We start from the raw sequence: 25,860 nt of genomic DNA on the forward strand, positions 1-25,860 counted from the left end.
CTGGGCCTTCCTCCCCTTTAAGAAGCCCCATCTTGCCTGTCTTTCCCTCTCCATGTGAATCCCACATGGACACCAGGTGAGGTCCTGGGGAACTGATTTTTTTCCCTTCGAGGGCGGGAAGAAGCAGTGCTGGTGGTAGGCGCTGCCCAGGGCCAGGCCCATGGGTCCATCTGGTGGCCCCTGATCAGCACCAGGAAATGGCCAGGCACCAGTGTGAGCTTGCTGCTGCCACAAACCTGCTGAGCTTGCAGGGTGAGGAGTTTGGTGAGCAGTCCCCCCAGACCTTCCCCTGAGCCCTCCAGGAGCACGTAGGAAATGGGATCAGAGAGGAGGGAGTTAAAAATCAAGAGTTTTGGAAAAAGTTAGAAAACTTACAGCAGGGATGGTGTGGAGAGGCTGCAAAAAATACCACTGCCTGATCAATTATCTGGTTTGTTAATAAGCTTTGCACTGTACATCATCCTCCCCGGGAGGAAAGGTTTTCTACTGCCCAGCCTTGAATTCCCAAGCCCCTTCCCCTTCTTGTGCCCCCTCAGTGGGGCATCCCCCAGCAGGCACATCCTGATGGGTCCCCTTCCCAGACCCATCCACAGCCCACAGGAGTGGTTTCCATCTCTCCAGACATGGGGCAGTGGGAATCAATGACTTAATTTCTTATCCAGGAAAGGAATGTGAAAAATTAAGGACCTCTTAGAACAAATCCAGCTGCTTTGACATCCCACCACAGGTGTTGTGCTCAAGTGCCTGCTATGGTCCAGATGTCGATGCTCTGGATGATGAGCCACTCACTTTGGTCCTGGATCACCCGGATCCTCACGCAGTCCACGGGCCCAGGCAGGACCCTCTCCAAGCCCCACTGCTCCAGGGTCCCCTTATCAAAGGAGCCCACGGGGATGTAGGAGGAGCAGTCCCAGCTGCGGTCCCGGCGCTGGCCCAGCTCCAGCAGTCCTGCATGCAGGAAATCTCCTGGGTGCTCCACGGAGCCTGTGCGCACCCGGACATGGCTGACTCGGGCTGGCTGCTGGAACACAATGGAAAAGGTACTGCCAGCTGCTGGGTCTTTGCCCCAGAAGTACCCCTGTGCCGAGCTGTAGGCCTTGTGGGGCTCATAGTTCTTGAAGATTGACATGCTGGTGTACAGGGATGCTGGCGGGTTGTCCGGGAGGTCCAAGGCATTGTCCTGGAAATCCTTGTCCTCCAGGCGGTTGACGGTACCCTGGAAGGAGGAGTAGAGGCCCATGTGCTGGAAGAGGGATGGCTTGAAGCGGATCACGTCCTTCTGGGTGAGCAGTTGGCGGAAGTGGACCAGCAGCCAGTCACAGGGCATTTCCTGGTAGAAGAGGAGGAGGAAGTGAGCCAGGCGAGGAAGGTCACTGGAGTGGTAGAGCTTCCCAATGTAGCCCAGCTTGGAGAATTCGAGGGTGGCCCAGCTGGATCCCTCCTGGGAAGCCAGTGCCCTGCGGATGGCTGTCAGGAAGGACCTGGCACTCCACACATCATCCTCGATCATCAGGTAGTAGGAGGAGAGGTTGGCGGCGAAGTTGAGCAGGAAGGCGTAGTCTACGTTCTGCTTGGAGCGGAACCTCACCCGCTCCTCTGCATCGTTGAAGTTCCTCTTCAGGCCTTCCAGGGTGGGGTAGAACTCATGGGGAACATGGATGAGCAGGAGCCGGCCCAGGAGGATGTGACGAGCAAACTTCTGGACAATGGTGGCGGCAACACGCACGTTCCAGCCAGGATCAGTGTCAGCCAGATGCACCACTACCACCATCTCCTGCAGTTCCTCCTCTGTGGACTGGTTGAAAAGGGACTGGAGTGTGGCTAGGAGGTAGAAACCACGCGGCCTCTGCACAGATGCCATTCCCACTGCCAGGAATTCTGCATGGCAAAGGAAAGGCAAGAACAGGTAGAGGGGTGACCTGGGATCATCACAGTGATGTTCTTCCCTGTAAGATATAATGAAAGGGCTCCAGCCTCTTCCCATGGCCAGCCTGCAGGGTCAGTGCTGTTTGCAACCTTGTGTCTAAGGCCGGTGGGTCCTTCCTGAAGCTGAAGCCTTCAGTGTCTCAGGAGGGACCCAAAATTGGCTCAAATGGCAGCAAGAGGCAGGCTGAGGAGGCAGGGGCTCCTCTGAAGAAATATTCCTGAAAAACATCTTCAAAAAACCAAACCTAGGCAAGTAACTGTGCAGAGAAAGTCTATAGGGCAGGAATTACTATCTGGTATAGCTGCACATCCTGGAAGTATTACCCACTCCACAGCTCATGGATATGCACCCACACTGGGATCAGGCATCTTCTGTCCACCCCATGGCCCAACACTGGCTGCCTTGGTTCAGCTTCTCTTCCTGCTAGTGGGGACAGCACTATTCCTGTGCTGGTTCCAGCACAGCCTCACAGTTGCCCTGAGCTCCTTCCCACAAGGTTTGCATGGGAATTGCTTCTTGGTGCACCTGTCCAAGAGCTTGGCCCACTTCTCCCACACTGTGGCGTTGTCCCAGTGGTCCAGCTCACCATCTCCACTGGAACCTCAACTCCAGGGAGATGGGATCTCAGCAACCATCCCCAGGGAGGTCTGAGAAGCCCAAAACACCTGTGGTCACCCCAGTCCAAGGTGCAGAAACTTTGACCCTGCATGGAGCACGTGGAGCTTCCCCAACTCCTCCATCCCAAGAGTGAGCAGTGAAGGTTGTGGAGGTTTTGGTGGAGGTTTTGGAGGAAGTTGTGGGCAGGTCCCCACCCAAAAAGGCTGGACACAGCCCCTCCCTACCCCAGCAGCAGTGAGGGGGCAGGTCTGTGCTGGGACATGCAGCTGTGCACATCCAGAAGTGCACACCCAGAGGGTCCAGGACCACTCACTTTTTTGGGGAGCCAGGGAGCCAGCGAGGATCTGGTATGAGATGTTGTGGAGTGCAGAGAGCTTGACTGTGTCCCTGAAGATGCGCTGGGCTCCCTCCGGCTGCAGCAGCTGCAGGATCGTGTCAGGATCCAGGCCCCTGAGCTCCACCTGCATGGGAGCCACAGAACCAGGTCATGCCTAAGATTACCATGCAGCAGGGGCAGATGACAACGGGGGACCCAGAAGCGATGGGGAGCCCCTGTCGTGTCATCCCAACTACTGGATTCAAGGGGGTACAGCTACCCAAGGCAACCCTAGGGAGAGAAGGCAGAGCTGGGGGTTGGGGGTGATGTGGGGCAGGGAAGAGAGCAGAGCTGAGGTTGGGGCCCATGTTGGGCAGGAAGGAATAGAGGATGCTCCAGTGACCTCTCCAGTGGGACATCACTGGTTGGGGACTCACCTCCAGGGGATCCTGTTTCTGCCAGCTGCCCCCATGGAGGAGGAGGACGAGGAGGAAAGAGGCTGCGAGCAGAACTGTGAGGGAGCGTTTCAGGGAGCATCGCATGGCTCCTAGTGGCTGTGGCCTGGGGAGAGGGGACACGTCAGGGCACAGCCTTGGGAAAGCCACCACCTCCTGGATGGAACACTGGGACAGCACCTGGATACACCCCTGGGACTGCCCCCAAACACCCACAGGTACAAATCTGGGTGCAGCCATGGGGCATCAGGGACACTTGCGCACTGTCCACTTTGGGCAAGCAGGGACAGGGACATCCCAACCTGACTAGGACAAAATCAGCCAGGTACAAAATCACCCCCCCACCCCCAAACCAGCCCAAGGACACCTCAGCTGCCCTGGAATGCCCCAAGCAACACCCTGGAGTTGGAGGCAGAAGAAATGCACGTGACAGTGCCTCAGGAAAAACTTGCAGGTTGTGGGGACACCCCAGGACCAGTCACCAACACCCCAGGACTTGTCACTAAGCTCTGGGGAACATTCAGGTCTCAACTGGGCCCAGGCTGCTCTTCCAGCACTGTCAGGAGGAAGCAGCTCCCCACCTTCCTCCAGGCAGGCACCAGCTCACCCATCCCAGCCCCAGCCTCTGCTTGGTAGGACAAGAAAGGTGACCCTAAGGGGACAGTTGTCACCTTCAAGGAAGTTGCACCTTCAAGGAAGTTGCAGTGAACTTGCGATATTTTACCTTGTAGCAGAGGTGTGGCAGGAGGCTAAAAGTCACCTGTGTTTGCCTGGGTTTTTTCCATTATAAATATGACAGTGTGGCCATAAAGAGAAACAGCTAAGCCCAGGTGAGTGCCCAGCCTGACAGGGCAAACACTCTCAGCCCCATCCAAACTGCTCACAGTGCCTTGGCTTGGTCAAAGCAGCTTTGAATGCAAATGTGGAGGAAAAGCTCTCCTAAGCCTTCCCAAACCAAGGCTGGGCTGCCCAGGACTGTGCTCTAAACACTTTCCTGCCCCAATAGCACCTCTTGGGGTCGCTGGTCTGGAACATGTGCTGGGCTTATTTTAAGGAGAACTCTCCAGTTTTTGTGCACAGGAGTCCTTTGGAGGGGCTGTCAGCTCTTGAAGAGGCTGGCGCCGATCAGGTGCCCGTGATCCGATCCACAGCCACTCTGTCCTTGGAGCACTGACCCCGCCCAGGGACACAGCTGGTTCCTTGGAGATAAACACTTGGAGCCAGACAGCTGCACTCGCAGGCAGGGCAGGACTGACTCCCAGCAGAGACAACAAGCTCCTGGAGCTGCTCAAAATTTCTGTCCAGGTCCCACCTGAGAGTGGGGACTCTCCATCCCTTATAGCTCTGGAGATGTGGGCAACCTCATCAGCTCAGGGGGGAGCATTAGGGATCTGTCTGCGCCACGGGGACATCACACTCTGACACCACCCTGGACGTGGATTTCCAAGCCCTGACTACTGGGATCTATCTACAACTGGGCCACTGGGTGAGCTGGGATGGGTGAGGCTTGGCCACATGCCAGGCTGAACATTTGGCCACTCTGGGTAGCCAAAGGTTTTCCTGGCTGCTGGAGAACATCTGGCTGCCAGTGGCCCAGCCTGCATGGAAAACAAGATGCTGCTCAGCACCCCAGCTCTCACAGGCAGCAACTTCACCCAAGGGGCAGGCAGCTCATGGGGAGCAGGGTTCACAAGCACAGAACAGAAGGTAATGAGTGCAGCCCCATAATTAGCACCCTAATTTGTTTTGGATTTCTGCCTCCATGGAGGAACAAGGCAGCCCAGGTAAGTGGGTACAACAAAGGGAGCAGCATCCTCCTGTTTCAGCTCAAAGTGCCTCCACAGAGTATCCCTGTCCCCACACTCTGCTCCAAGCACCTCATGCACCTTCCCCACAGCTCAGCATCCCACTGCAGATGTCCCCAAAAGCCACCCCGCCGTGGGGACATTGGCCAGGAGGAGTTGAAAGGCACTTGCTTGGAGCTAAACTCCTCCCCAGCCTCAGTCCAGGGCAGGGAGAGGGAATAGTTCATTCCCAGCCTCAGTCCCAGCAGGCTCCAAGGAAACTCCCAGTGTGCAGGCAGCTCCAGCTACTTCTGCTGGCACTGGGGAGAGCAAGGCCAGATGCACGAGGAGGAAGAACAAGGGCTTCCTTCCCATTGCCAGGAGCACTCTTCCATGCTGGGGGAAACTGAGGCACAGACAAAGGCTACATCACCCAGCAGAGAAAACACCAGCTCTCCTGCAGCACAGCTTAGCGCCCTGCCCTGGGAGTCCCCGGGATGGAAAGGGGTGGGATGGACCCCAGCACCAGAAATGGATGGGGGACACTGCAAATTGTGGCAGCACAACGTCCCCCATGGACAAACTGTGACCATTCAGGGCTGTGTGGAATGGGGGCTCCTGGACCCCCTGAGAGTCAGGCGAAGATCTGGCCCCACTGTCCGTGGGTATCTCTGCTCCAGGGGTTGTCTCACAGGGACAAAGGATGGGAAATGCCCTGTTCCAGTAGCACATGGCTCTGGGAGCCAAAGCTTTCAGTCAGCCCAGGTGTGCCACAGCACAGGGGGGTCCCTGCAGGGAGGGACACTTACACCAATCCTGTCCCCATTGCTGACAGCTGGGGAAGCCCCAGCCCAGCTCCCTGCCCTCACCCCCGGGTCCTCAGGCACCCTCTGGACACACTCACCAAGGGCAGAGACTCACGTGTGGGCAGCAGCCTCACCTCTCCCGGGCGCTCGGCGCTGGCAACTTCCCCAGGCTGGCCAGACTCTGGATTGTCGCTCCTCAAAGCCCCACCCCGAACCCTTGCCTGCCTCCCGCAGAGGGGTAGAGTCCACTGGCAGCCTCTGTCCCAGAGCCTTCGGCGAACCGGCCAGGTTGGCGGGGACCCACATGGGACAGGCCAAGGGCCCCCAGCCCACCGTTGGAACTGTGGCAGCCTCACGGATGGGAATCCCAGGATAGCATCAGCTGTGCCCCACCGACTCCATCCTCGCAGGCAGCTCCAATCCTCCGGGCAGCACCAACCCCTGCTGGGGGCTCTTGCCAAGCCCCAGCAGCACAAACTCTGGCACAAACCTGCCACTTCACCAAGCCAGGAGCTGGTGACATGGAGCTGGCACAGCTTTTTGCCCATCTATTTTCCAGCTCTTTTACTGAGGTGGCAAAAACCTCTGGGGCTGCAGAGCCAGAACTGCATGCCTGGCATCCCAGGCCAGGGCAGAACCTGGATCCCACCCGGGATGTAGCCCCAGGGTATCACAGCTTCCCCACACACTCCAGCTTCTCATTGGAGGATTGGGCATCACAACTGGGCTGGGAATGAAGCCCCTTCTGATCCCAATGAAGCAATGTGGGCCACATGAGGCCCTTCTGTGGCCCAGTTTGTTCCTCCACCCTCCAAGCCTTTTCTCCCACTGCTTCCCTCCTGCAGACCCAGAGCAGGAACATGGCTCTGGAGCACACATGAGTCACCAAAGGCATCGCTTGTCCCCAGGTCCCAACCAGATCAGCTCCTTCACACATGGTAACTCACCCACAGCATCCCAACAGAGAGGAAACCCCTTCCCTTCCATTGCACCCACCCTATTTATTTACACAGAAGTGTGGATCCCACTTCCCTTCTCTCCTAGCCTGGACCTCTCCTACCTTCAGGGAGGCCTCACGTCTCTTGCCAGGCTCTCTCTTCTACAAATCTTCCATGACGACTTCCAGCCCTGGCTGCTCCCCGTGGGAGCACATGGAGCCTGGGACACCTCTGCGAGAGAGAGATAAGGTAGGGCAGGAAGCAGGTGATGGTGCTGGGAAGGCAGAAGAGACATCCCCAGGCTCCTGGATCTGCTGGCTTTCACTTTTCCTACATCGTTTGGGTTTAAATCCTTACATTCCTATGGTGACTCTGTCCCAGTGGGGACACCCCACCTGCACTGGAGCAGAGTAAGTCCAGGATTCCCACCTGCGCAGGGGCTGGAGGACTCCAGGAGGGCCAAGGGAGCCAGGACAGTACAGCCCAGCAGAGCTTTGCTGCTCAGTGGCCCAGGGTGGGAAGGACCGTGGGGCTTGGCGGCAGCTGCAGGAGGGGCAGGGCTTTTCTCACCACAGCTGCTCCTGACCCCCACTCCTGCACAAGAAGGAAACCTGGTCCTTCCTGCCCCCGCAGAAAGAAAGAGGCTTGTGCCACCCAGCAGAGCCCTGGGTCCCCAGTGCTCAGAGTGCAGCAGCCCTGCCATAGGAACAGCCAGCGCTGCCAAGGGGAGCAGCAGTGCCACCGAATTCCCTGTTGATCCCCACAGGCCACTTCAGGGTGCAGTACTAGGGCAGGATTTGGCCCTCTCCAGGCACATCAACGAGCCTGCCTGGAGAAGGAAAGGAATTCACAGCTAGGACACAGCTCCTGGTGCCCAGGCAAACATCCTGGGTCCTCTTGCCCTCAAAGCAGGTGCCACAAGCCCAGCCTGAGGCAGTTCATCCAGCCATTCCTTTGTGCTGCAGAGTAAGTCCAAATGGTGTTTGGGTGCCGAAACAGGGTCCCTCCATCTGCCCCTCCACCTGCCTCCCTGTGAGGGCCATGGCATAGCCCCCGTGCCCAGGAACCAACCAGAGCCTGCCACCCAAAGCTGCTCTCAAACCTCCCTCTGGCCCCAAGCCCAAACACGCTCTGCTCACCGAAATATTTGACCAGGGGAAACAAGGAGGTGGCTGAAATGAGGCTAAAAGGCACATTTTTGCTTGCTTTCAGAATAAGCTGAAGAAGAAAGAGAAGCCCCATGTGCAAAGGCTGCTCTGAGAGGGCCCCATGGCTGCAGAGGCACACCCAGCTCAGGGGGCCAGGGAGAACCACCTCCCCCAGTTGGGGCCAGAGCAGAGGGACTGGGGTGGGAGGGACTGGGGTAGGACAGGCACAAGGGGACCTACAGCAGGGCCAGCCCCCTCCCCCAAGCACCCAGGCCTCACCTTACCCAGCTCAGCTCCCGTTGGATACCTGATCCCTGACAAAGACAGGAGGAGGGTGAGAGTGATGGCCAAGTGTTCCTGTCTCCTCTAGGAATCCAGAGAGCCAGGCAGGATCTGTTTACAGCCCTTCCATTACTCAGGAGCAGTACAAAGCAAAGGTAGAACAGGGCCTCACACAGCAGGGGGAGCACTAGGAGAGCCATCATTATGCTGACCTGGGGCTCCATTTCCACACCACCGAGGACCCCTCTGAGCCGTGTCCTACAGAAACGGGTGTCACCAAACCACAGCCACTCCTGCAAATGCACTCACTGCATTCCACTGTGGCGGACACTGATGAGGACTTTTTTGGCAATCAAGCTTCAAGAGAGGCTGGGCTCGGGGGCTAGGGTGGAAATCCCCTGCTCAGGGCTGAGCTTTCATGTCATTCCCTCACTGAGCAAACCCCAGCCCAGAGTTCAAGGTCTGATGCTCTGGGTAAGGACCAAGGGGAACATTTGCACTTGCAGCTCTACACAAAGGTAGAATGCCCCCTCCACAGCATCCCTGCCACTCCCCAGCCTCCCAACATGGATCAGAACATGTTCCCAATCCCTGCCAGCACTGCTGATCAGCACAGCTCCAGCACCAAGATCGCTGGGAGCTTTCTAAACTAAAAGACTGAGAACTGTTTTTGTACATTTTATATATTTCAGCCTAGAAAAAGCCTGGCCTGGGATGGGCACCTCTGGCTTAGGGCCATCTGTCTGTATCTAAAGATCCATATTCGAATCCCGCAAGTCTGTTGGTAGCAGGAAACATCCCATCCACACACTTCCTGCTGTCACAGCCTGTGCTGCCTGCTCTGGCTGCACCGCCTGGGATCAGCCAGGAAATTCTGAGAGCTGCCAAGCACCTCTGCCCCCTGATCAGAAGGTATTCCTGCTCTGCCAGATGGCAGGAACACACAGCCCTAGGAGCTGTCCTGCAGCTTTGCACAGGAGCCAAAGCAGGGTCCAGGCTGCCGTTTCTAGCTGCACTCAGCCGGAGCAGCTCCCCACAGGTAAGGGCACAGCCTCACATTGACACCAGCCTGCTCTGTGCTCCTGCCATCTGCCTAAGCCAGGAACCAAACCCCTCTGCTCCCACCCTCCAGACCCTGCATAACCAGCAGCATTATAATAATCACCAGGCACATAGCCCTGGCATCAGCACTGAGGGAGTTTTCATGGAATGTAGCAGAAAACAGCCTGAAGCAATCAGAACCAGGCTCTGAGTAAGCTGCCACCTCCCTCCAAGACAACCAGAAACTGCAGCCTGACATTTCACTGCTTGAGCTTCACCATCTGTCCCTGAGTTCAGTGGGACAGATAGCATCCCCACAGCAGAAGCGAGGTTGTTGGCCCCCACTGCCCTGGAGCAGCTTCCTTGGGGATGGAGCCTCTGCAGCCCTTACACAGCTCCAGCCCCAACCCTGTCCTGCCTCTCCCTCTACCACAACCCAGACCAGGCTCTGCTCTCACGGCAGCCCCAAGAGCACAAGAGCACATTTTTCTTGCCTTTTATCTCTACTAAACCAATTTAACTTCAAAACTTACCTGGTGACATCAACAGAAGTTCAGCAGTGGTGAAATGGAGGACTGTGATGCAGGAGCTGTCCCAAATGTGTTTGAAGTCAAGATGAAGAGCCTCCGACATAGATCCAAGGTTGGGGCAGATGTCCTTAGTGGTGACTTAGAGAGTGGCAGAGGCACATGCAAGAAATTCCACCTGAGCAGCTACACCAGGGTCATGTGGGATCACAGTATCACTGGATATTCTGAGCTGGAAGGGACCCATGAAGACTACCCAGTCCAAACTGAGATGGCAGAACTCCCTCTCCTTCAGGAGCTTCACTGAACATTCTACATGGACAAAGAGCTGTTCCTCCTGCTTGGGACCAGATGTGACGTGCAGTAGGACTGAGGAGCTGGTACGTGATAGGCAGCAAAGCTCAGTCCAGGGTCCGTATCCACACAGCTGCTCCCCAGCCCTGCAGCACCTCCTCTGCACCTCCCCAGGGAGGAGTGTTCAATTAAATCTCTAGCCAGGCTCATTCTGGTCAGACCACACTCCTGACAGGCCCAGCCCCTGCACCCCTCACTTCTCAGTCAGCCCAGATCCACAGAAGTTTCAGGGTTGCTTCTTCCTCACAGAAATAAATTTATTTAGTCAAAAGCCAGATCAAGTGGCTGCTTGGGGGCTTTCAAGAAAAAATACTTTCACACTGCTCTTTGAAAAGACAGTCAAGTCCTTCATCACTGCTTCAGTTATTTTAGTTCATCCTGTCCTCTCCCTCCCTGTTTATGTTCTCTGAAAAGCATCTTCCAGTTTTAAGTTTAGCTCTTCTTTTCAAAGAAAAACACCAGTGTGAGAATTTGAGTATGTTTACATTCAAGTGAGACTTTTGCCTTACAACTCATCTTTGAAATAATTCCTTTGTTTGATCATTTATGTCTTTTTCTTTCCTTAAACTCAGATCTGCTGAGCTAGAATTAAGAGTATTGTTGATCACTGCTGTCTTGCTCACTGCTTCTCAGATACTGAAATATCACACTGTGCATGAATGCAATCCTGCTGCAGTAGAACAAACATGGATTTTTTTTTAAGTTGTTCCTGTAAAGCAAAATGGAAAGCTCTTGGAAAGCAAAACCTCCTGCTTCTTCCCGAACAAGAGAACACAGGACCACTTTGATTAGCACCAAAAGGATTTTAAATGAACAGTTCCAGGGAGCTCCTTTCAAATCATAAAATGTCAATTTTACATAAAAGTGTGTTTACAAATAGTTTCTGCTTTACACTCAGCTCTGCTCATTACTGACCAGAAGTTATATACATACAAACTAGCTCAGCAGCTTCAACCACTTGCAAGAAGACTGCAGAATTTATTTCAGAAATAAAAATAGGATTTCCTGGTTCCTAGAAATTCTTTTCAGCCTGCCAGATTCAGTCCCCTGTGAGCTCCTGCAGCCTCAGGAGAGCACTAAGCCTTTGGGGAGAAAGGGTACTGTGGGTGCCACCAATCCAGGAGCCTGACACTATGCACAGGGTCCAGTACCACCTGCACCCCCTGCTCCATGCGTGGCTTCTTCCCATTGCGCACAGGCGTGTCTTGGAACACCAGGCGCACGCGGTGATGCCGCATGTCTGTGCTCACCGAGATGGAGAACTGCAAGAGAGGAGACCACAGCTGCTTCAGGAAGTTATATTGACCAAGAGAGCTCTTAACACAACATTCCTAGACTTTATAAATTCCTCTGAATTGTACAAGTCTAAGGTGTTTCACAGTAACACTCTCAAGGCTACAGCACTGGATCCAAATGGGCTCTCTGGGCTGGCAGCCCAAAATAATCATGCTGGAAGCTGTAAGGGTTGTAAAAGAACACTAAGAACACTGGAACTGCCTAGGCAGTGATGAAGTCACCATTCCTTGCAGTGTTCAAAAGGCCTGCAGATGTGGCACTTGGGACATGGGTTAAGGGTGAACATGGCAGTGCTGGGACTTGATCTTAAAGGTCTTTTCCAATCTAAGTAATTTTATGAGTCTGATTCTAAGTGAACCTGGAAGCAAGTGGCTGTTAGGACAACTCTGGAACTCACTGCCCAACTCCTAAATGAGGCCAGACTGAACCTCTCCTGAACACTGGCCAGTTCTGGAACCCTGACTCTCAATCAGGCACCAAACACACATTCAAAGAATTTGCTCATGTGGAATTTTACTCTCAGAATTTATTGCCATAAAGAGATATTTTCCTGTGAGAGGCGGGCCTCCACTTGTGCTACTCCCTGTCTCCTGTACCTGTTGCAGTTCTGGTAACTGGCCTGCCCCCAGACACTGAACAACCACAGCTCCTGACAGATTCTCTACATCCTCTCTATTTACTGCACCAAACAGAGAAGAGCCAATGGAAATGGACAAGCTAAACTGAGATTCTGAGCATTTCCTCTCTTCATTAACCATACGATTCCCAGAACTGGTTTGCTGATAGAGCAGTAGGATTTATACAGCCCAAAAGAGGCACTGTGTGGGATTCTTAGGGTTGTCCTGTGCATGGCCAGGAATTAGGCTCTATGATCCCTAATTCCAACACAGGAGATTCCAGGCGCCCTCTTCATGTCCCTACAGGAACATCAACTGCAAAGCCTGGCAGCTTTCTCCCACTCACCAAGGTGAAGGTCATGCCCATGACGATTGGCACAAAGATGAAGTTGAAGGTAGTGATCTGCAGCAGGCAGCAATCCTGATCTGGGTTTGTGTGCACTTCCTCATACTGGATCGGGGGCTGCAGACCTTTGCAACACTTGCTCTTTAATCTGGGAGACTTGAAAGAAAGAGAGGCCAATTTAGCAAAGCAGGAACCTCTGCTGGGTTTGGCTGCTCCTCCCTAGTGTGGCCTGGCAGGGTCTCTCCTTCTCCCCAGGTGTTTGGGCAAAGTGTCACATCAACAATAAAATGCCATCACTCAGGATGGGCAATTTTCAAGACCATTTCTTTAGAGAGAAAAGCTGCACAATTCCCAAGGTTGTCTGAAATTACTGGCTTCTCCCAAGACTCACTACTGAGGCTTTCCCTGGCAGCACTGGCTGTCTTCACTTCTCTAAGAAATCTTGGCAATGGCATAACAAGAAGTTTCAGATTTTGGTCAACGTTTTAACCACTGCAGTCAGACAGTCTGGGTTTTGGTAACAGACAGTAGTGACGACCCAAAAGTGAGATTAATTGGTGTAAAAAATTATCCACATTTTATAGCAGGGAAAGGATACCAAAGGAGGAAATAAAAATGTGGGATTCTAAATGTCTTGGTAACAGAGACTGAAAACAGAGTGTAGTTCCACAACGTGCTTTAGTTTACCATAGGAATCAGTTTTCATTTACTGTCTGAATGGACAAAAAGCTTCCACTTCCCTTCTACCCCCCAGAAAAATAATTTCTGCTTTAAACAGAAGTCACAGCTGATCTGGTTCTTTCATACCTGCTTTTTGAACTTGAAGTTGAATTCCCACATTGCTTCTTGTCTGTTCCCTACAATCTTTTTGCACCAGAAAAGCAGACACTGAGGTGGAAAAAAGAAACAGAAAATTGTGAAACCCTTAGAAGCACCACTTTAAGTAAGTTTCAACAGATCATAAAGGCTTTCAATTGCACACACAATTACATAGGAGCAATTAGGAGTCACTTATTCAAATTAATTATGTTCAAAGAACTGTCTCAGCAGTGCAGATCTCCCAGTTTCAAGCTGGCCAACTCCTCATGGAACATGTAGTCACTGAAGTGCTGAACAGTAAAATCCTGTCATGCCATTTGTCCCTTTCCTGGGGCTGGGATGAGTGGTGCAGATTCACCTATTCCCTCCACCCACCAGCATCTCCCATTAAACTGGGTTTCCAAACAAGGTTAAAGCAAGGAACAACGGAGAACAGAACAAGGATCGAAAAGGAAAGGATCTAGAGGGAATACAAAGACCAGTACATGAGCTATGAGGTGATGAAGAAGTTTGTAAGCCACTGTGGTGTCAAATGGAGACCTTGACCTTGCCATCACCATCACCAGCACTGACTGCCATTGCTTCAAGTCCAAAACGCTGCCAGGACAGCACAGTCTGACCACCCTTCTGTCTCTTTTCAAAAGAAAATGAGAAACTAGCCTCAAACAGCCTCAGAAGTCACCAGCACTGCCCTCCCACGCAGACATACACCAGGACTGCTGCAATTTCACTTGGTTATCACCGTGTGGGCCACAGGCTCCAGCACAGGAGCTTGTTCTAGAGCAGGAGGCTCAGAAGAACTCCTGTAGCAGGGAAATCCCTGCCTACCAGTCACAGTACAAGCAATCAGCCTTCAACAGCCAAGGAAAGAACCTGGCAAGTCAGTCGTCACGGGTTGAAACAGTACCTCCCTGCTAGGACCTTACATTTCTATAGAAAGGACAAGGACTTATGGGGTAGGGGGGCAGGTTTTAGATTGGCATGCAGTTCTGACCACTCAGAAAACAGAAGGTGAGTTTTGGTAATATCATATAAAAGCTGAAGCTGGGTTGGAGACGCCCTCTTTCTCTCCTGTCTGGCAAGCAGGTAACACTGGGCTGGCTGAGAGCCCCAGCTCAGGCCCTGGCTGCCCCCAGGGTGGCCGGAGCCCTGCCCACAGAAGCAGCAGGGTCCGGGCCATGGCAAGGATCGGGCTGGGCTGTGGCAGGACCGTGCCTTGGACCCTGGCTGCTGGCACCCCAGCCCGAGGGGAGGATAGGATCCTTCTCCCCTACACCTCTCCACCCCACACTGGGTTTTACAGAGCAGCTGCCAGAGGCTCACCCTGTCAGAGCCAGGGGTGGAAGGACAAAGTATCCTTCAGCCTTCACCCTCGAACCTGCATGGCTTTTGTGACTGCCCATGCAGAGAGCATCTGACCACAGGAGGCTTCGGCAAGCTTTCACCCTTTCCTGGCACAGGTTAAGACTCTAACCCTTCTCAGAGATGAGAGGAAAGGCCAAACTGGAGACATGTAAAGGGACAATATGGAATCTTCAAAGTCAGTAAAGGAAGAGCGACTTTTAAGTGGTGGAGATGACAAGTTGCCCTGGTTCTAGGCTGAAAAATCTCCTAGGGATTATGGTAACAGAACAATTTTTTAAATCATGGACAATATAAACTGGGGAGATGATTTGTGGATTTGAGCAAAGGTATCTGTGATGAACTGAATGATTTTTTTTTTTGTGCCCCCATAAGAGGTTGAACAGAGAGAAATAAGAAGCCCTTTTGTCAGTGAATAAGTGAGAATATTATCTCTATTCCTTGAGTTGAAAAAGATCCTTGTCTTTTTGAAACAGCTCATTTTTAAAAGGTACCACCCCAATTTGTGAAGTTCATGGCCCATAAGTAGTCATGAGAAAGGCTACGTGATGGGAAGGTCCACAAATGCAGATTCTCTGGGCGGGCTGCTTTTGGTAGAAGTTACCAAACCACAAGAGTGACTTCTCTCTCAAAGACTGAACGAAAGACTGTTTTATAAGTGGTACTGATCTAGAATTCTGAGTTTTGCCTCTTTACATTGTTTGTAGAAAATTGATAGTTTGTACTGGGAGAGAGAGTTGGTTTTTTAGAAATTAATTTGTGTTAGGGGGTTTTTTATTTTCTTATTTTCTCCTCTAAGTGTATGTTAATAAAATCTGTTTCTGCTTCTAAGTTGAGCCTGCTTTTGCCTTTTTGTCACCAACATCCCATCTCTCAGTTAACAAACAAATTAAGCAAACCAAAACCACGACATCAGTCCAGCCATCCCTCAAATCTTTTCCACACCACAGATGCCAGCCCACCACAGCTGGTCTTATCCTTGATCAGTGTCAGCAGGAAAAGGAGGAATAATGTGGGTAAAGAGAATTAATTCCCTGTGATCCATACACAGTCTCTCCTGAAGAGAGAAGGCCTGACTGGGCTGCAGGGCAAAGCACACGTAACTTCATTCCAGGATGGAGTGATCCTAATAAAACAAAGCCAGAGCCAGCCTCCACCACAGGGGCTCTGAAGAGACCAAAGGTGATACAAGACTGTCTATTTCCACTCTGAGTCATATCCAAAAACAAGAGTCCTTAAAGGACCTTTTTTCTCCACAATCTTCATGAGGTGAACAACAAAGCTCTGTGGAGTAAAGCTCAGAAACATGCATGGAATAACCTCCAGCTGGGAGGAAACAGCCCTCAAGTTTTTTCCAATAAAAACATTCTCCAGATCTTTTAAGTCAGATGAGCAGCAGATGCTGCTGAGTTTAACTCCACTATCAGTGGCATTTGTAGTTCACCTGCAGAGACAGGCTGGTCTAGCAACCTGTTTGGTCATGGCAAGTAGTGAAGCACAAAAGGTCAGTACCTCCTAAGGGGCAGAGGATGTCGTCCTCGGGTCAGCCGTCCTGCCCTTCAGACGCGCCGTGCGGCTGCCGCTCCGCCCAAAATAATGGGGTGTCTTTAAAGGGCAAACACCTCTGCTGACACCATAACGGCTCCAGTGTCCCACACAAGCTAGGCTAGGGAAAGAAAAAAGGAAATTAAAGAGGAAAAGCTAGGTTGGATCACACCCGGGGCTGGGCTCTCCTCTAGCCACATGCAGTTTAGGTAGGCGCTGCTGTTAGTGTCAGCAACCCACAAAGGTACAACCAAAGCCCAGGAAAGCCAGAACGTGGGGAGGCAGTGCCAGGTCCTCCTCCAAACCCTCTGTGCTGAAGAATTTCTGTGCACAGTCCCACAGGTGGAGCTCAGAGTCCTGCAGTGCAATAGTACAGCAAGACCAAACTCAGGATGGCTCCTTCATGCTACCAAGGGGTTACATCAAACCTCTACTGCTCTGACAAAGTCTCGTTCCCATTTAATTTCCTTTTTTAAAAGCTGAACAGTGAAAGACTGTACTTAAAAGATCCTGCTCCAACTGCTAGTACAGGAGAAGCACTAGCAGTGGGCACCAAAGCCGTTATGATGTCACCAGGAATCCTCCCGAAATGCCAGCCCTGCCAGCACTGCCTCAGGGTTCCAGCTCCTACAGCCACGAGCAGTGGGAGCTTGGGCTCAGGATTACTGGAATTTCCTCAAAATGTCTTGCTTTTTCAGTTGGTAAGAATGAAGATCCCCAGCCTGGGGACTCAGGAAGAGAAGGAGGAGCTCTGGATGCAGAGATAAGATCACACACAGAGCCACGTGCTTTTCCCTGCGCAGCAGCACCACCTCCTGTGTGCTGCTGGATGCTCCCTGAGCCTATGACAGCCTGTGATAGGGAGGGGAAGGAAGAAAGGCGGGATGTCACGTACAGATAGATGAGACTCCTCTATATTAGAATAGAAAAGAATGAATAACTCCTTAACGAAACCCACTTCAGTTTGGCTCCACAAACAGGTTTTTGACCTTGGATTTGGAGGGTGGAAAATTCACATCGTTGCTGAAGCTGCTCACAGAGCACTGGCCAGCCGCAAGTTAAAACCAAAGAGACACAAAGGCATTTCAGACTTAATGGTCAACAGCAATTAAAGAGCAATGATACGCAAGTGCTCCAAGCTGGGATAGCACAGGGAATTACCTGTCCACACCACAGACAAACCCTTCACAGCCTGACACAAGTGCAGCCCAGTCCCAAAGCAGACACCGGCTCTGCACATTTGCCATGCTCACCCCAGCGTCACCACCCTGCCTCCCTCACACACCAGACCATGGATGACCTGCAAGAAAGCAGGGTGACACAACTCCTGGCATCAGTGTCACCCCTGAGCTCTCCAGAGGCCTGTAACAGAGAGAAGATGTACTCAGGCAGACAGTGTCAGAATAAAGCAAAGCATATAAAAGATGATTCTATGGAGCCTCGTTCAGAGGAGGGGAGTGCTGCAAACATCCTTGGCAGTTCTGACATCCAGTGAAACCAGGGCTCTTTCACTAGTTAAAACGGTGTAACATAGGACCTAGGCAGAAGTTACTCCAAAGAATAACTCCACAAGTACAAGTAACCAGCCCACTTTTACAAATCCCACTGAGAATACACAGTTAGTGACCATCCTATACTCCAGCTTCACTGGTGACCATCTCCACATCATTTGTTTTTCTTCTAGAAAGAAAAAAAAAAAAACCAAAAAACAAAAAAACAAAAAAACAAAACAAACCAAAACAAAAAAACGAAACAGAAACAGCAACACCTCAGACAAATTGCAGCTCCTGAGTGATGCCACTTACTCTGGAATTGTTTAAAGTGCTGGGAGTACTGTCTGGGATGGCGGGGTTCCTGGAGAGGCGGGCGGCGAAGGGCTCATACATGTGGAACAGGGAGCGGATGACGCAGGCGCGCAGGCAGTGCAGCTTCTCCATGGACTCCGGGCGCAGGCGCAGCGGCAGGTACACGTCCAGGCTGTAGTGCCTGCAGAACCCACAGGAAAGGTGTCAGCCCCAGGGTGCAGCCAGGGCAGGGCAGGGCCAGAGCCCTGTCAGAGGCAAACTCCACATCCGACCGACCACAGGACTCTGGTAAACCCTGAGGGCTGAGAGGGGGTTGTGCTGCTGCCAGGACATCACATGGCAGCCTCAGAGCCCCGACCTGCACCAGGCAGGCTTCCAGCCCACACATCCTGCTACAATTCTCAATAATTCCTAGTTTGCCTAGAGACCAGCTGGGGATATAGCTGCAGGCTGCTGCAGGTTCCCAGGGATTCTCAGCTGAGCTGACTGCAGCTCTCACCACTGCCTGAGCAGCCTGAATGCCTGCAATCAAGTGCTATTCCTTGATAACATTCCAAAGGAGCCTTTGTCAGGGAATGTCACACTAAAAACCTGGGCTGAGGATGACCACAGCTGCTCTCTACTCTGTGCCCCTGCTGCTTGTGCCTCCTGGGCAACAGGCAGAGCTGTGTAAAGAAAATGTTCTCTCCTGAAGGAATATCCCGGTAGTATGCATTGGGACAGAAGGATGTGTATCAAGTGTTGACCACCCTTTTGCCCTCCTTGCTTTCACTTACTCCTGTTACTATACAGCTCCAAAATGGCCCAATTACAGGGAGGTGGCTGTGATTAGAGCTTGAGGCAGGGTGAGTTGTTTATGTTTGCTTTTCAGCACTGACCATACCATACACACTCGGAGATGTTAATATATACAAGTGTTGGGCCACACCAAGCAGGAAAGGACACGAAGCTCTAAGATTTTACAGGGAACATACAGGAATACACCATAAGGATCCATTTCCCGACCCAAAGCAGATGTAGTATTAGAATCTTGTAATCGTTTGGGTTGGAAGGAACCTCAAAGCTCAGCTCATTCCACCCCCTGCCATGGGCAAGGACACCTTCCACTATCCCAGGGTGCTACAACCTGGCCTCAGACACTGTCAGGGATGGGACAGCCACAGTTTCTCTGGGCAGTCAGTGCCAGGACCTCACCACCTTCACAGCCAGGATTTTTTTCCCTAACATCCAATATAACCCCGCCCTCAATTTAAAACCATTGCTCCTTGTCCTGTCACCACCCACCCATATAAGAAGTCCCTCTGCCTCCCTTTTATAAGCCCCCTTAAGGTAATGGAAGGCCACAGGCAAGTCTTCCCCAAGCCTTCTCTTCTCCAGGCTGAACAACCCCAGCTCTCCTAGCTTGTCTTGAGGGAGAAGAATATTCCACAACCCCTTGTCAAGAGAAGCCCACGTCACCATGTCAATATGCAAACACAGGGCCAAGGCCTACAGGAAACTATTCCCTTATCTCCAGTTCTGCAGAGAACTGCTCTCTACTGAAACCTCCCACAACCAGTTCAAAACTCCTCTAGGCTCACCTTCTGTAGAGCCTGGTCCAAAAGGCAGCAGTGCAAGTGACAGTCCAGGCTTTCTTGCAGATCAGAGAGAACCGGACGATGTCCTCAGGGCGGATGTAGGAAGCCAGGAGCAGCCAGATGTCAATGGGATATTCCTCTCCTCCTCCTCCCCCTTCGGCGTCTTCTAAAGGCAATGAAGGTGTATTAGCACAGGATACCATATCTGCACCAATTCCCAGCTAGAGACACGTGTTGCACACTGGGCTGCTGAATTACACACACAGAGTCAGCCCAAGCCCCAGTCTGTACAACCTCAGTGGCCCAGCTCCCTATTCCCATCAGCGTCCACACAGCCACATCATCTCCCCTGTGCTGGACACCTGCCACTGTTAACCCTGCTCCACAAGTGGGCAAAGTGGCAGATTCATAAAGGAATTCCATCTGAAAGAGTTCTATGGAGGTTTCTGATCCAGCAGCTCAGCTCAAAGCACATAGAATTAGGTCATTTTATTCAGCATCTTGTCCAAATGAGTTCTGTGCGCAAGGGTAGAAATCATAAAGCTTTTCTGGACCCTGTTTCAATGCCTGACTCTGTTACAGCTGAAATACCACACCAAAGTTGAGAAATAAAAAATGGATGTAAAATAAAGAGGCAACTTCATGTAAAAGAGGGCCAAGCTCCTGCATTTTTAACCACAAGGGCACATTCAACAGGTCACTAAAATTGCTTCACACTTGAAGACCCTGATCTTTGATACTGCCAGGCTTGTCAATTCTTTGTTGCAGTAGTCACAATATTTTGGTAGGAGCTCTGTCAGGGAGGGAAATTCTGTACTGTATCTGGCAATCAGCTGCTTTTCTTAAATCTTTTCATTTCATTAAAGCTTCTTGGACGGGAATTTTTAATGCAATTCAGATGGAGAGAATGGCTAGTTCTTCCTCTCAGGTGTCAGAACTGTTCAGCCAGAACTGAGGGCTCACAGTCCTTTCATTCCTGGAGTGTTTTGTAGTTTACACCACAAGTTTTTCCAGAGAAACTGCTCCAACTTTAGGAGTAAAAAATACTTTTAAAGACTATAAGTAGATGAACAACACTGAGCATTAGGAAGACTAAGAACAGAAAAGGAAAACACAACTCATGCACAGTGCTAATAGTAAAAGCTGTTGTGAGGTCTCTGGCATAGAAGAGGTATTTGGGAACTTGAGGGTGCCAGATCTAACCCTGAGACAGCAGGTTAATACAAAAGGCAGCTCTTTAACCTCACTGATACTTGCCAAAGGAAGTTCTGGACATGATCATTTCCCCACAGCACTTCAGATTTATGGCAGCCACACCCACAAAAAGGCTGCTACACCCACTATGCTGGGTCAGCTCTGGCTCAAGAAGCCATCAAACTCCACACTGCTGAACTCAAGAAGGCAGCCAGAAGCATCACTGTTTCTATCACTGTTTTTTCCTCCCTAAACGTGTAGCAGAAACAAGAAAAGGCTGTGATAGAACAGAATATTGTCTTCCCAGACTCCTAGCTCCAGCCACTCAGATATTATTTTGCCAGAATTCTGAAGGATGCCTTAATAAAAGAGGTTAAACTCTTGTAACTCCCTTCCCAGAGGAAGGGCTGTTCACCTTCAGTCTCTGTTGGATGATCATGTGCTACAAAAATTACTATTATGCCCAAGAAAACAGGTTAAAATTTGCTTCTCAACCTGAAAACAACTTGTTACTAGAAACTTCTGCAGGGCTCCCCAGTCCAGCAGAGCTGTTTGCTGCTTACACTGCATTGTCAATGGATTTCTATAGAGTTGCACAAAGTTTAAATGCTGAAGGATACATCTCCCTTGAATTAATGTATTATGATGCCACTAAGATCAAGTGCACTTCCTTGCTGGAAAAAGAGTCCTTTAAACCCATTTGTAACAAACCACAGCCTTGGAAACACACTGAAAGGAGAGCTTGTGTTTTGCCAACTGCATCATGGACAGCAGCACTTCAACTCCAAAGCAAACCTGCTGCCACCACCCCATGTTCAGTGAAGTCACAGAGCCAGTGGCAAAGTTGCACAATTTTGGAATAGCAGTGTTTGTTTTCCAAGGCTGAGGGACATTTGTGAAACACAAGGAGCTCACAGGCTCTGCCTTTGTGCAAATACAGCTCCTGTGCCCAAGTGCCACCAGATTTACAAGTGACTAAACCCTTGGCATTTCTTTGTGCACACACAAATTCCAGAATGCTCCAAGAGCCCCGTGACCATCCTATAAATCCCCAGCATGAGCATCCTCCATGCAGGACATGCAGCAGGAGCCCACAGAGCCCCAGAAAGGCAGATGACCACACCTTTGTGCCTTTTGCTCTTCTTTTTCCTCGAGGCAGCCCTCCCGTTGATGCTGTCCTTGGTATCCATCTCATCATTGCTGTCACAGGACTCTCCTGACACGGAGAGAACTTCCTCAGTAGGGACACAGGAAGCTTCCAACCCACACAAGGATTTTACTGGAATGAAAAACGACAGTAAGTGCAACAGCAGAGAGGAAAAGGTGATCCAAGCTCAGGAGATACTCCAGTGGAACGACTGCCTTAAAGCATTCTGGTGAGAGACACAAGCAAGTAAATCCTGAGCTCAAGGATTACCTTGTCAGGGAAAGATTAGCAGGGAGTGAATGGGAAACATAATTATTCAGCTGCTTGTTTTAAAGAATTAACAATATGGACGATTACCAGCACATTATGCAGATTGCACTGGTTTAGCTGAAGCTATTTAACATGCTAAATACAACAGGCTCTTTCTAAGGGGTAACTGGTTTCCAGGAACAGCAGAGGTGCCTTGCATGGCCATGTCCAGCCTGGAGCCAGCACCTGCTCTCAAACTCTTTTATGAGCACGGAGAAGACTCACTCCCTTTGCAGCAGGACAAACATCCTGTGGCCAATGACATAACCCACCAGGGCTGGAACTCAGTGTCAAGAGCGCAGGAGTTCCACTTAACCTGGAATTTAGTGAAGGGAAAGACTCTGACCTAGTAAGGAAAACAGCCAGTTGAGTCACCTGGAGTTTGGGGTTGTTTTTTTTTTTTCTGTATATGGGGACAGGTTTAGACATATCCCTGTTCAGAAATATTTTTTTAGAATTCTATCTGTAAGCTGAGAGCTCATTAGGGCAGAAAGATCCACATGTGAGTCAGTAATGACAGTCTTGGGAAAAGAAAGGTGTGGTCCTACATTACAGCTATGTGAGGCACAGCCAGAGAGACATGCACTACCATAGCAGCACAAAGGCTTTGCAAACAGGCTGTGAAATTCATTCAAGAACTGAATTTCTACCCAACAAGCTGGGTGAAGAATAGAACATGACCATGAGGTCAGAGGAGGCTTACAGCGTTCAAGCTTTTCTACCCAGCACAAACTGAAGCCCAGAAAGGTTTTACACATCCCAGTTTCAGTTACTGCAGTCACCAGAGCCACTGAAGAGCAAAATGTGCTGTTTGAATCACAGGGACAGAGTAGCAGAAAAACAAACAACATTAAGAAACTGAACATAAACTCAGGTGAAAAATATTCTCATTTCTACCCACCAAACAAGGTTTTAAAATGAAAAGACAGCAGATGGAAAGACAGTCTTCAGACAGGGTTTAACTGTACCCACTGACTAGACACACCTCAGTGCTTTGCTAAACCAGTTCTACCTCGCTATGCACAGTTTGTTCTGTAAACTGGATGCTTTCCTGGCACCTGGATGTATTCATGGCAGTTATTTCCCCTACTGCCAAATCCTACTGCCCTCTCCACATGACCTTTTATAGGTAAAAAGAGAGTGAAATAGGTGGCAACACAAATGACAGTGAGTTAAGACATCAAATACAGCGTAGCAAGAGAGGATAAAACTGACAGAGACCCAGAGTGGAGTTTAGAAGAGTCCACCCCACTCTGCTAAGAAAAAGTCAACCTTTGAGCCAACAGCACGAGTCCACTGAACAGAGGCACCCTCTTTTCACCTCACTGTTGTATTCCTCCCATCTTGGGCATTAGAAAGGGAAGGAAAAAAGCCCAGAAAAATTCCTCGTGGCCACGATTCCCCTGCTGGTGAAGCTCCGACAAGGATGCACGCTGTGGGAAGCACTCTGCCCGCTGCAGTCACACCCAGCACGGGGTTTACCCTGTTTACCCTGAGCCAAGCTTCTGGAGGGCAACAAGGCCAAAGGTTGGAGCTCCTGTCTCCATGCATGGCACCCCATGATGCATAGATAAGGCTGGGCCAGATAAGGCTGCAGCAGGTCATGGCTGCACCAGATAAGGCTGGAGCACAGCCCTGGGGCTAGGGAGGAGAGATCCCGAGGATCCCTGAATCCGGAGAGGAAACCCCTGAGATTGCACTACAAAGACCTGGGAAAACGGTGGGCAGGGAACTGCTGTCACCAGGAGTCACCAGGATGAGGTGGAGGTGAGCCAGAAGCAGAGCAGGAAAGGAGATAAACATGATGAAGCAGATGATGCTGGGGGCAGGGAGCACAGAACACCAGCAGTTTGCCAGCATGATGCTGAAGTGCCGGACTTTGCCTCAAGGAGACAGAACAGAGATGGGTGAACAGGAGTGGGAATGGGAGGAGGGAAGCCCCAAAGGAGGCCACAAAAGAGGGAAGTGCCCTGATCTTAAAAGCTTGAGAAGTAGCAGCTGAAGAGATGTTCAGGAGCACCACTGCCCCTGACAGACACTCATGCTAAGTGTATACTGTCTCCAACAATGCAAGATTTCAGCAGCAAACCAAGAGTTTCCCTTTATGAAAAGTTCAGTCATCACTATCAACACAACATCCATCTTCAACAAGTGTGACCAGTTACATTTAAAAGGCCTAAACATCACTATGTCTCAAGCAAGTGGGGTGTGCAGAAAACCCCCAGAGGAAGAGGAAGGAGATAACAAAATACTGCACTACCTTTCCAGGAAAACTCCTTGTTTACAAAATTCACCAAATAAACACCCTCCCAAGACCTCCTTGCAACACATTTCACAGAACTATCACAACCTTACTTGCAAAGAACTTTACCTGCTAATAAAGGTATCTACAGTTTTATATGTGGTAATAAAGTAATAAAGACTTTTATCATGTTATTTTCTGCTTCAAGCAGGAGATGACACCCAAGCCTTTCCATTTCAGGCACTAACAAAGACTCAGCAATTCTTGCAGCAGGCTTTCTGCAAAACTTCCTGTCTAAATCCTTAACACCTGATTGTCTACAGAGTAGCACAGGCTCATTTTCAGCACTAAAGGAGATGCATTTTCTCAGTTTAAGGAAGAGGAATATCCCATGTCACACAGAGGCCAGCAAAACGTGAAGGCAGCATGGAGAAGGCTGGGGCCCCAGGGCACTCACCTTCCTGCTGCACTGCGTTGGCCACAGCTTTCTTCACCCGTCCAGACTTCACGACAGCTGGGTCTGAGTTGGCATAATCTGCCACCGTCACTGCAGAGAGCAGAAAACAGGGGTCAGAGATATGGGGATATGGGGAGGGAACAGAAGGGCTAAGAGTCACGATGCCTAAAGGGAACAGTCCCCATAGGAACAGAGGCTCGAGGAGGAGATGCACAAACAGGAAAATGAGCCTCAGCAGAGAGGTGCAGGCCAGGAGTCCCCAGCAAGTCTCTACTCCAGACCATCGGTCTACCAGCCTCAGAAGAACCCATGCCCCTGCCCAGCCCAGCGCAATTCTCCTTCTCGCACCATCTCAGCCAATATAATTCCATTCTCCCTCACACAGCCCAACTCGAGCCTGGCTGATCCTCTGGTCCCAGGCTCCTCCTCCACAGGCAAAGAGGTCTAATTTTCACACATCCGTCCAGAACCCTGCTGGGGGATCCCTCCGGGACGCAGCTCTCTGCCTGCACAAACCCGAGAGGGCCCAGCTCACTCCTAAGTGACACTGGGCCGTCCTCCTTCCCCTCATCCCCCTCACGCAGGCCAAGCTCACCCTTTAACTACCTCCTCCCTCAGGCCCTAGTGCAGGCCCAGGCCTCCTCTCCGGCCTGCACCGGCAGAGCCGAGTTCGGCCCGGCTCACCTCAGGCCTGCCTTCCCTCACAGTCCCCGCTCCCATCTCAGCCGCGGCCCAGGCCCAGCCCCGCTGGCCCGGCCCGGCCCGGCTCTCACCCCGCTCGGAGCACACGTCGTCGGCACGAAACTTGAGGCGTTTGCGGGCGCCCCTGCGGGGCATGGCGGCGGCGCCGGGCCGGCCGCGCGGGGCCATGTCCGGCCGGGCCCCGCGGGGACAGCGGGGACAGCGCCACAGCGCCCGCCCCGCGCGCGTCACCCCGCGACACCGCGC

General features: G+C 51.4%; 2 protein-coding genes across 9 annotated transcripts; both read right to left on the reverse strand.

The window, feature by feature from the left end:
* Nucleotides 1-632: 632 nt before the first annotated feature.
* Nucleotides 633-18,123, reverse strand: LOC136371610 (alpha-1,6-mannosyl-glycoprotein 4-beta-N-acetylglucosaminyltransferase-like). Of its 4 annotated transcripts, none has more exons than XM_066335794.1 (4): nucleotides 17,987-18,123; nucleotides 3,299-3,422; nucleotides 2,859-3,006; nucleotides 633-1,878 (listed from the first exon to the last, which is right to left on the reverse strand). In XM_066335794.1, the coding sequence occupies exons 2-4, from the start codon at nucleotides 3,401-3,403 to the stop codon at nucleotides 737-739; spliced, it is 1,395 nt and encodes a 464-aa protein (XP_066191891.1). In that variant the 5' UTR covers nucleotides 3,404-3,422; nucleotides 17,987-18,123; the 3' UTR covers nucleotides 633-736. The 4 variants fall into 4 exon arrangements, with proteins under 4 accessions (XP_066191891.1, XP_066191893.1, XP_066191890.1 ...); XM_066335796.1 differs by lacking the exon at nucleotides 17,987-18,123 and adding an exon at nucleotides 16,149-16,287; XM_066335793.1 differs by lacking the exon at nucleotides 17,987-18,123 and adding an exon at nucleotides 9,849-10,841.
* TMEM183A (transmembrane protein 183A) lies at nucleotides 10,980-25,860 on the reverse strand. 5 transcript variants are annotated; one of them, XM_066335799.1, is made up of 8 exons: nucleotides 25,686-25,860; nucleotides 24,913-25,002; nucleotides 21,881-22,036; nucleotides 19,567-19,726; nucleotides 17,987-18,167; nucleotides 13,263-13,343; nucleotides 12,456-12,611; nucleotides 10,980-11,458 (listed from the first exon to the last, which is right to left on the reverse strand). In XM_066335799.1, exons 1-8 carry the CDS (start codon nucleotides 25,780-25,782, stop codon nucleotides 11,273-11,275), a joined length of 1,107 nt encoding a protein of 368 aa, XP_066191896.1. In that variant the 5' UTR covers nucleotides 25,783-25,860; the 3' UTR covers nucleotides 10,980-11,272. The 5 variants fall into 5 exon arrangements, with proteins under 5 accessions (XP_066191896.1, XP_066191895.1, XP_066191898.1 ...); XM_066335798.1 differs by having other exon boundaries at nucleotides 19,567-19,729; nucleotides 25,686-25,859; XM_066335801.1 differs by lacking the exon at nucleotides 25,686-25,860 and adding an exon at nucleotides 25,508-25,526 and having other exon boundaries at nucleotides 19,567-19,729.

This window comes from Sylvia atricapilla, chromosome 25 (assembly GCF_009819655.1).
Source record: "Sylvia atricapilla isolate bSylAtr1 chromosome 25, bSylAtr1.pri, whole genome shotgun sequence".
In the NCBI taxonomy this organism is placed as follows: Eukaryota; Metazoa; Chordata; class Aves; order Passeriformes; family Sylviidae; genus Sylvia; species Sylvia atricapilla.

Bases quoted from the DNA above. Each gene is read 5' to 3' on its own strand.
- LOC136371610 (XM_066335794.1), bottom strand. From the start codon at position 3,403: ATGCGATGCTCCCTGAAACGCTCCCTCACAGTTCTGCTCGCAGCCTCT. The intron at 3,007-3,298 runs GTGAGTCCCCAA...GCTCCCATGCAG, and splicing joins AGAAACAGGATCCCCTGGAG to GTGGAGCTCAGGGGCCTGGA. The intron at 1,879-2,858 runs GTGAGTGGTCCT...TTTGCCATGCAG, and splicing joins CTCCCTGGCTCCCCAAAAAA to AATTCCTGGCAGTGGGAATG.
- TMEM183A (XM_066335798.1), bottom strand. From the start codon at position 25,782: ATGGCCCCGCGCGGCCGGCCCGGCGCCGCCGCCATGCCCCGCAGGGGC. The intron at 13,344-17,986 runs GTAAGTGGCATC...TTTCCACCTCAG, and splicing joins GCACTTTAAACAATTCCAGA to TGTCTGCTTTTCTGGTGCAA. The intron at 12,612-13,262 runs GTATGAAAGAAC...CTTTCTTTCAAG, and splicing joins ACTTCAAGTTCAAAAAGCAG to TCTCCCAGATTAAAGAGCAA.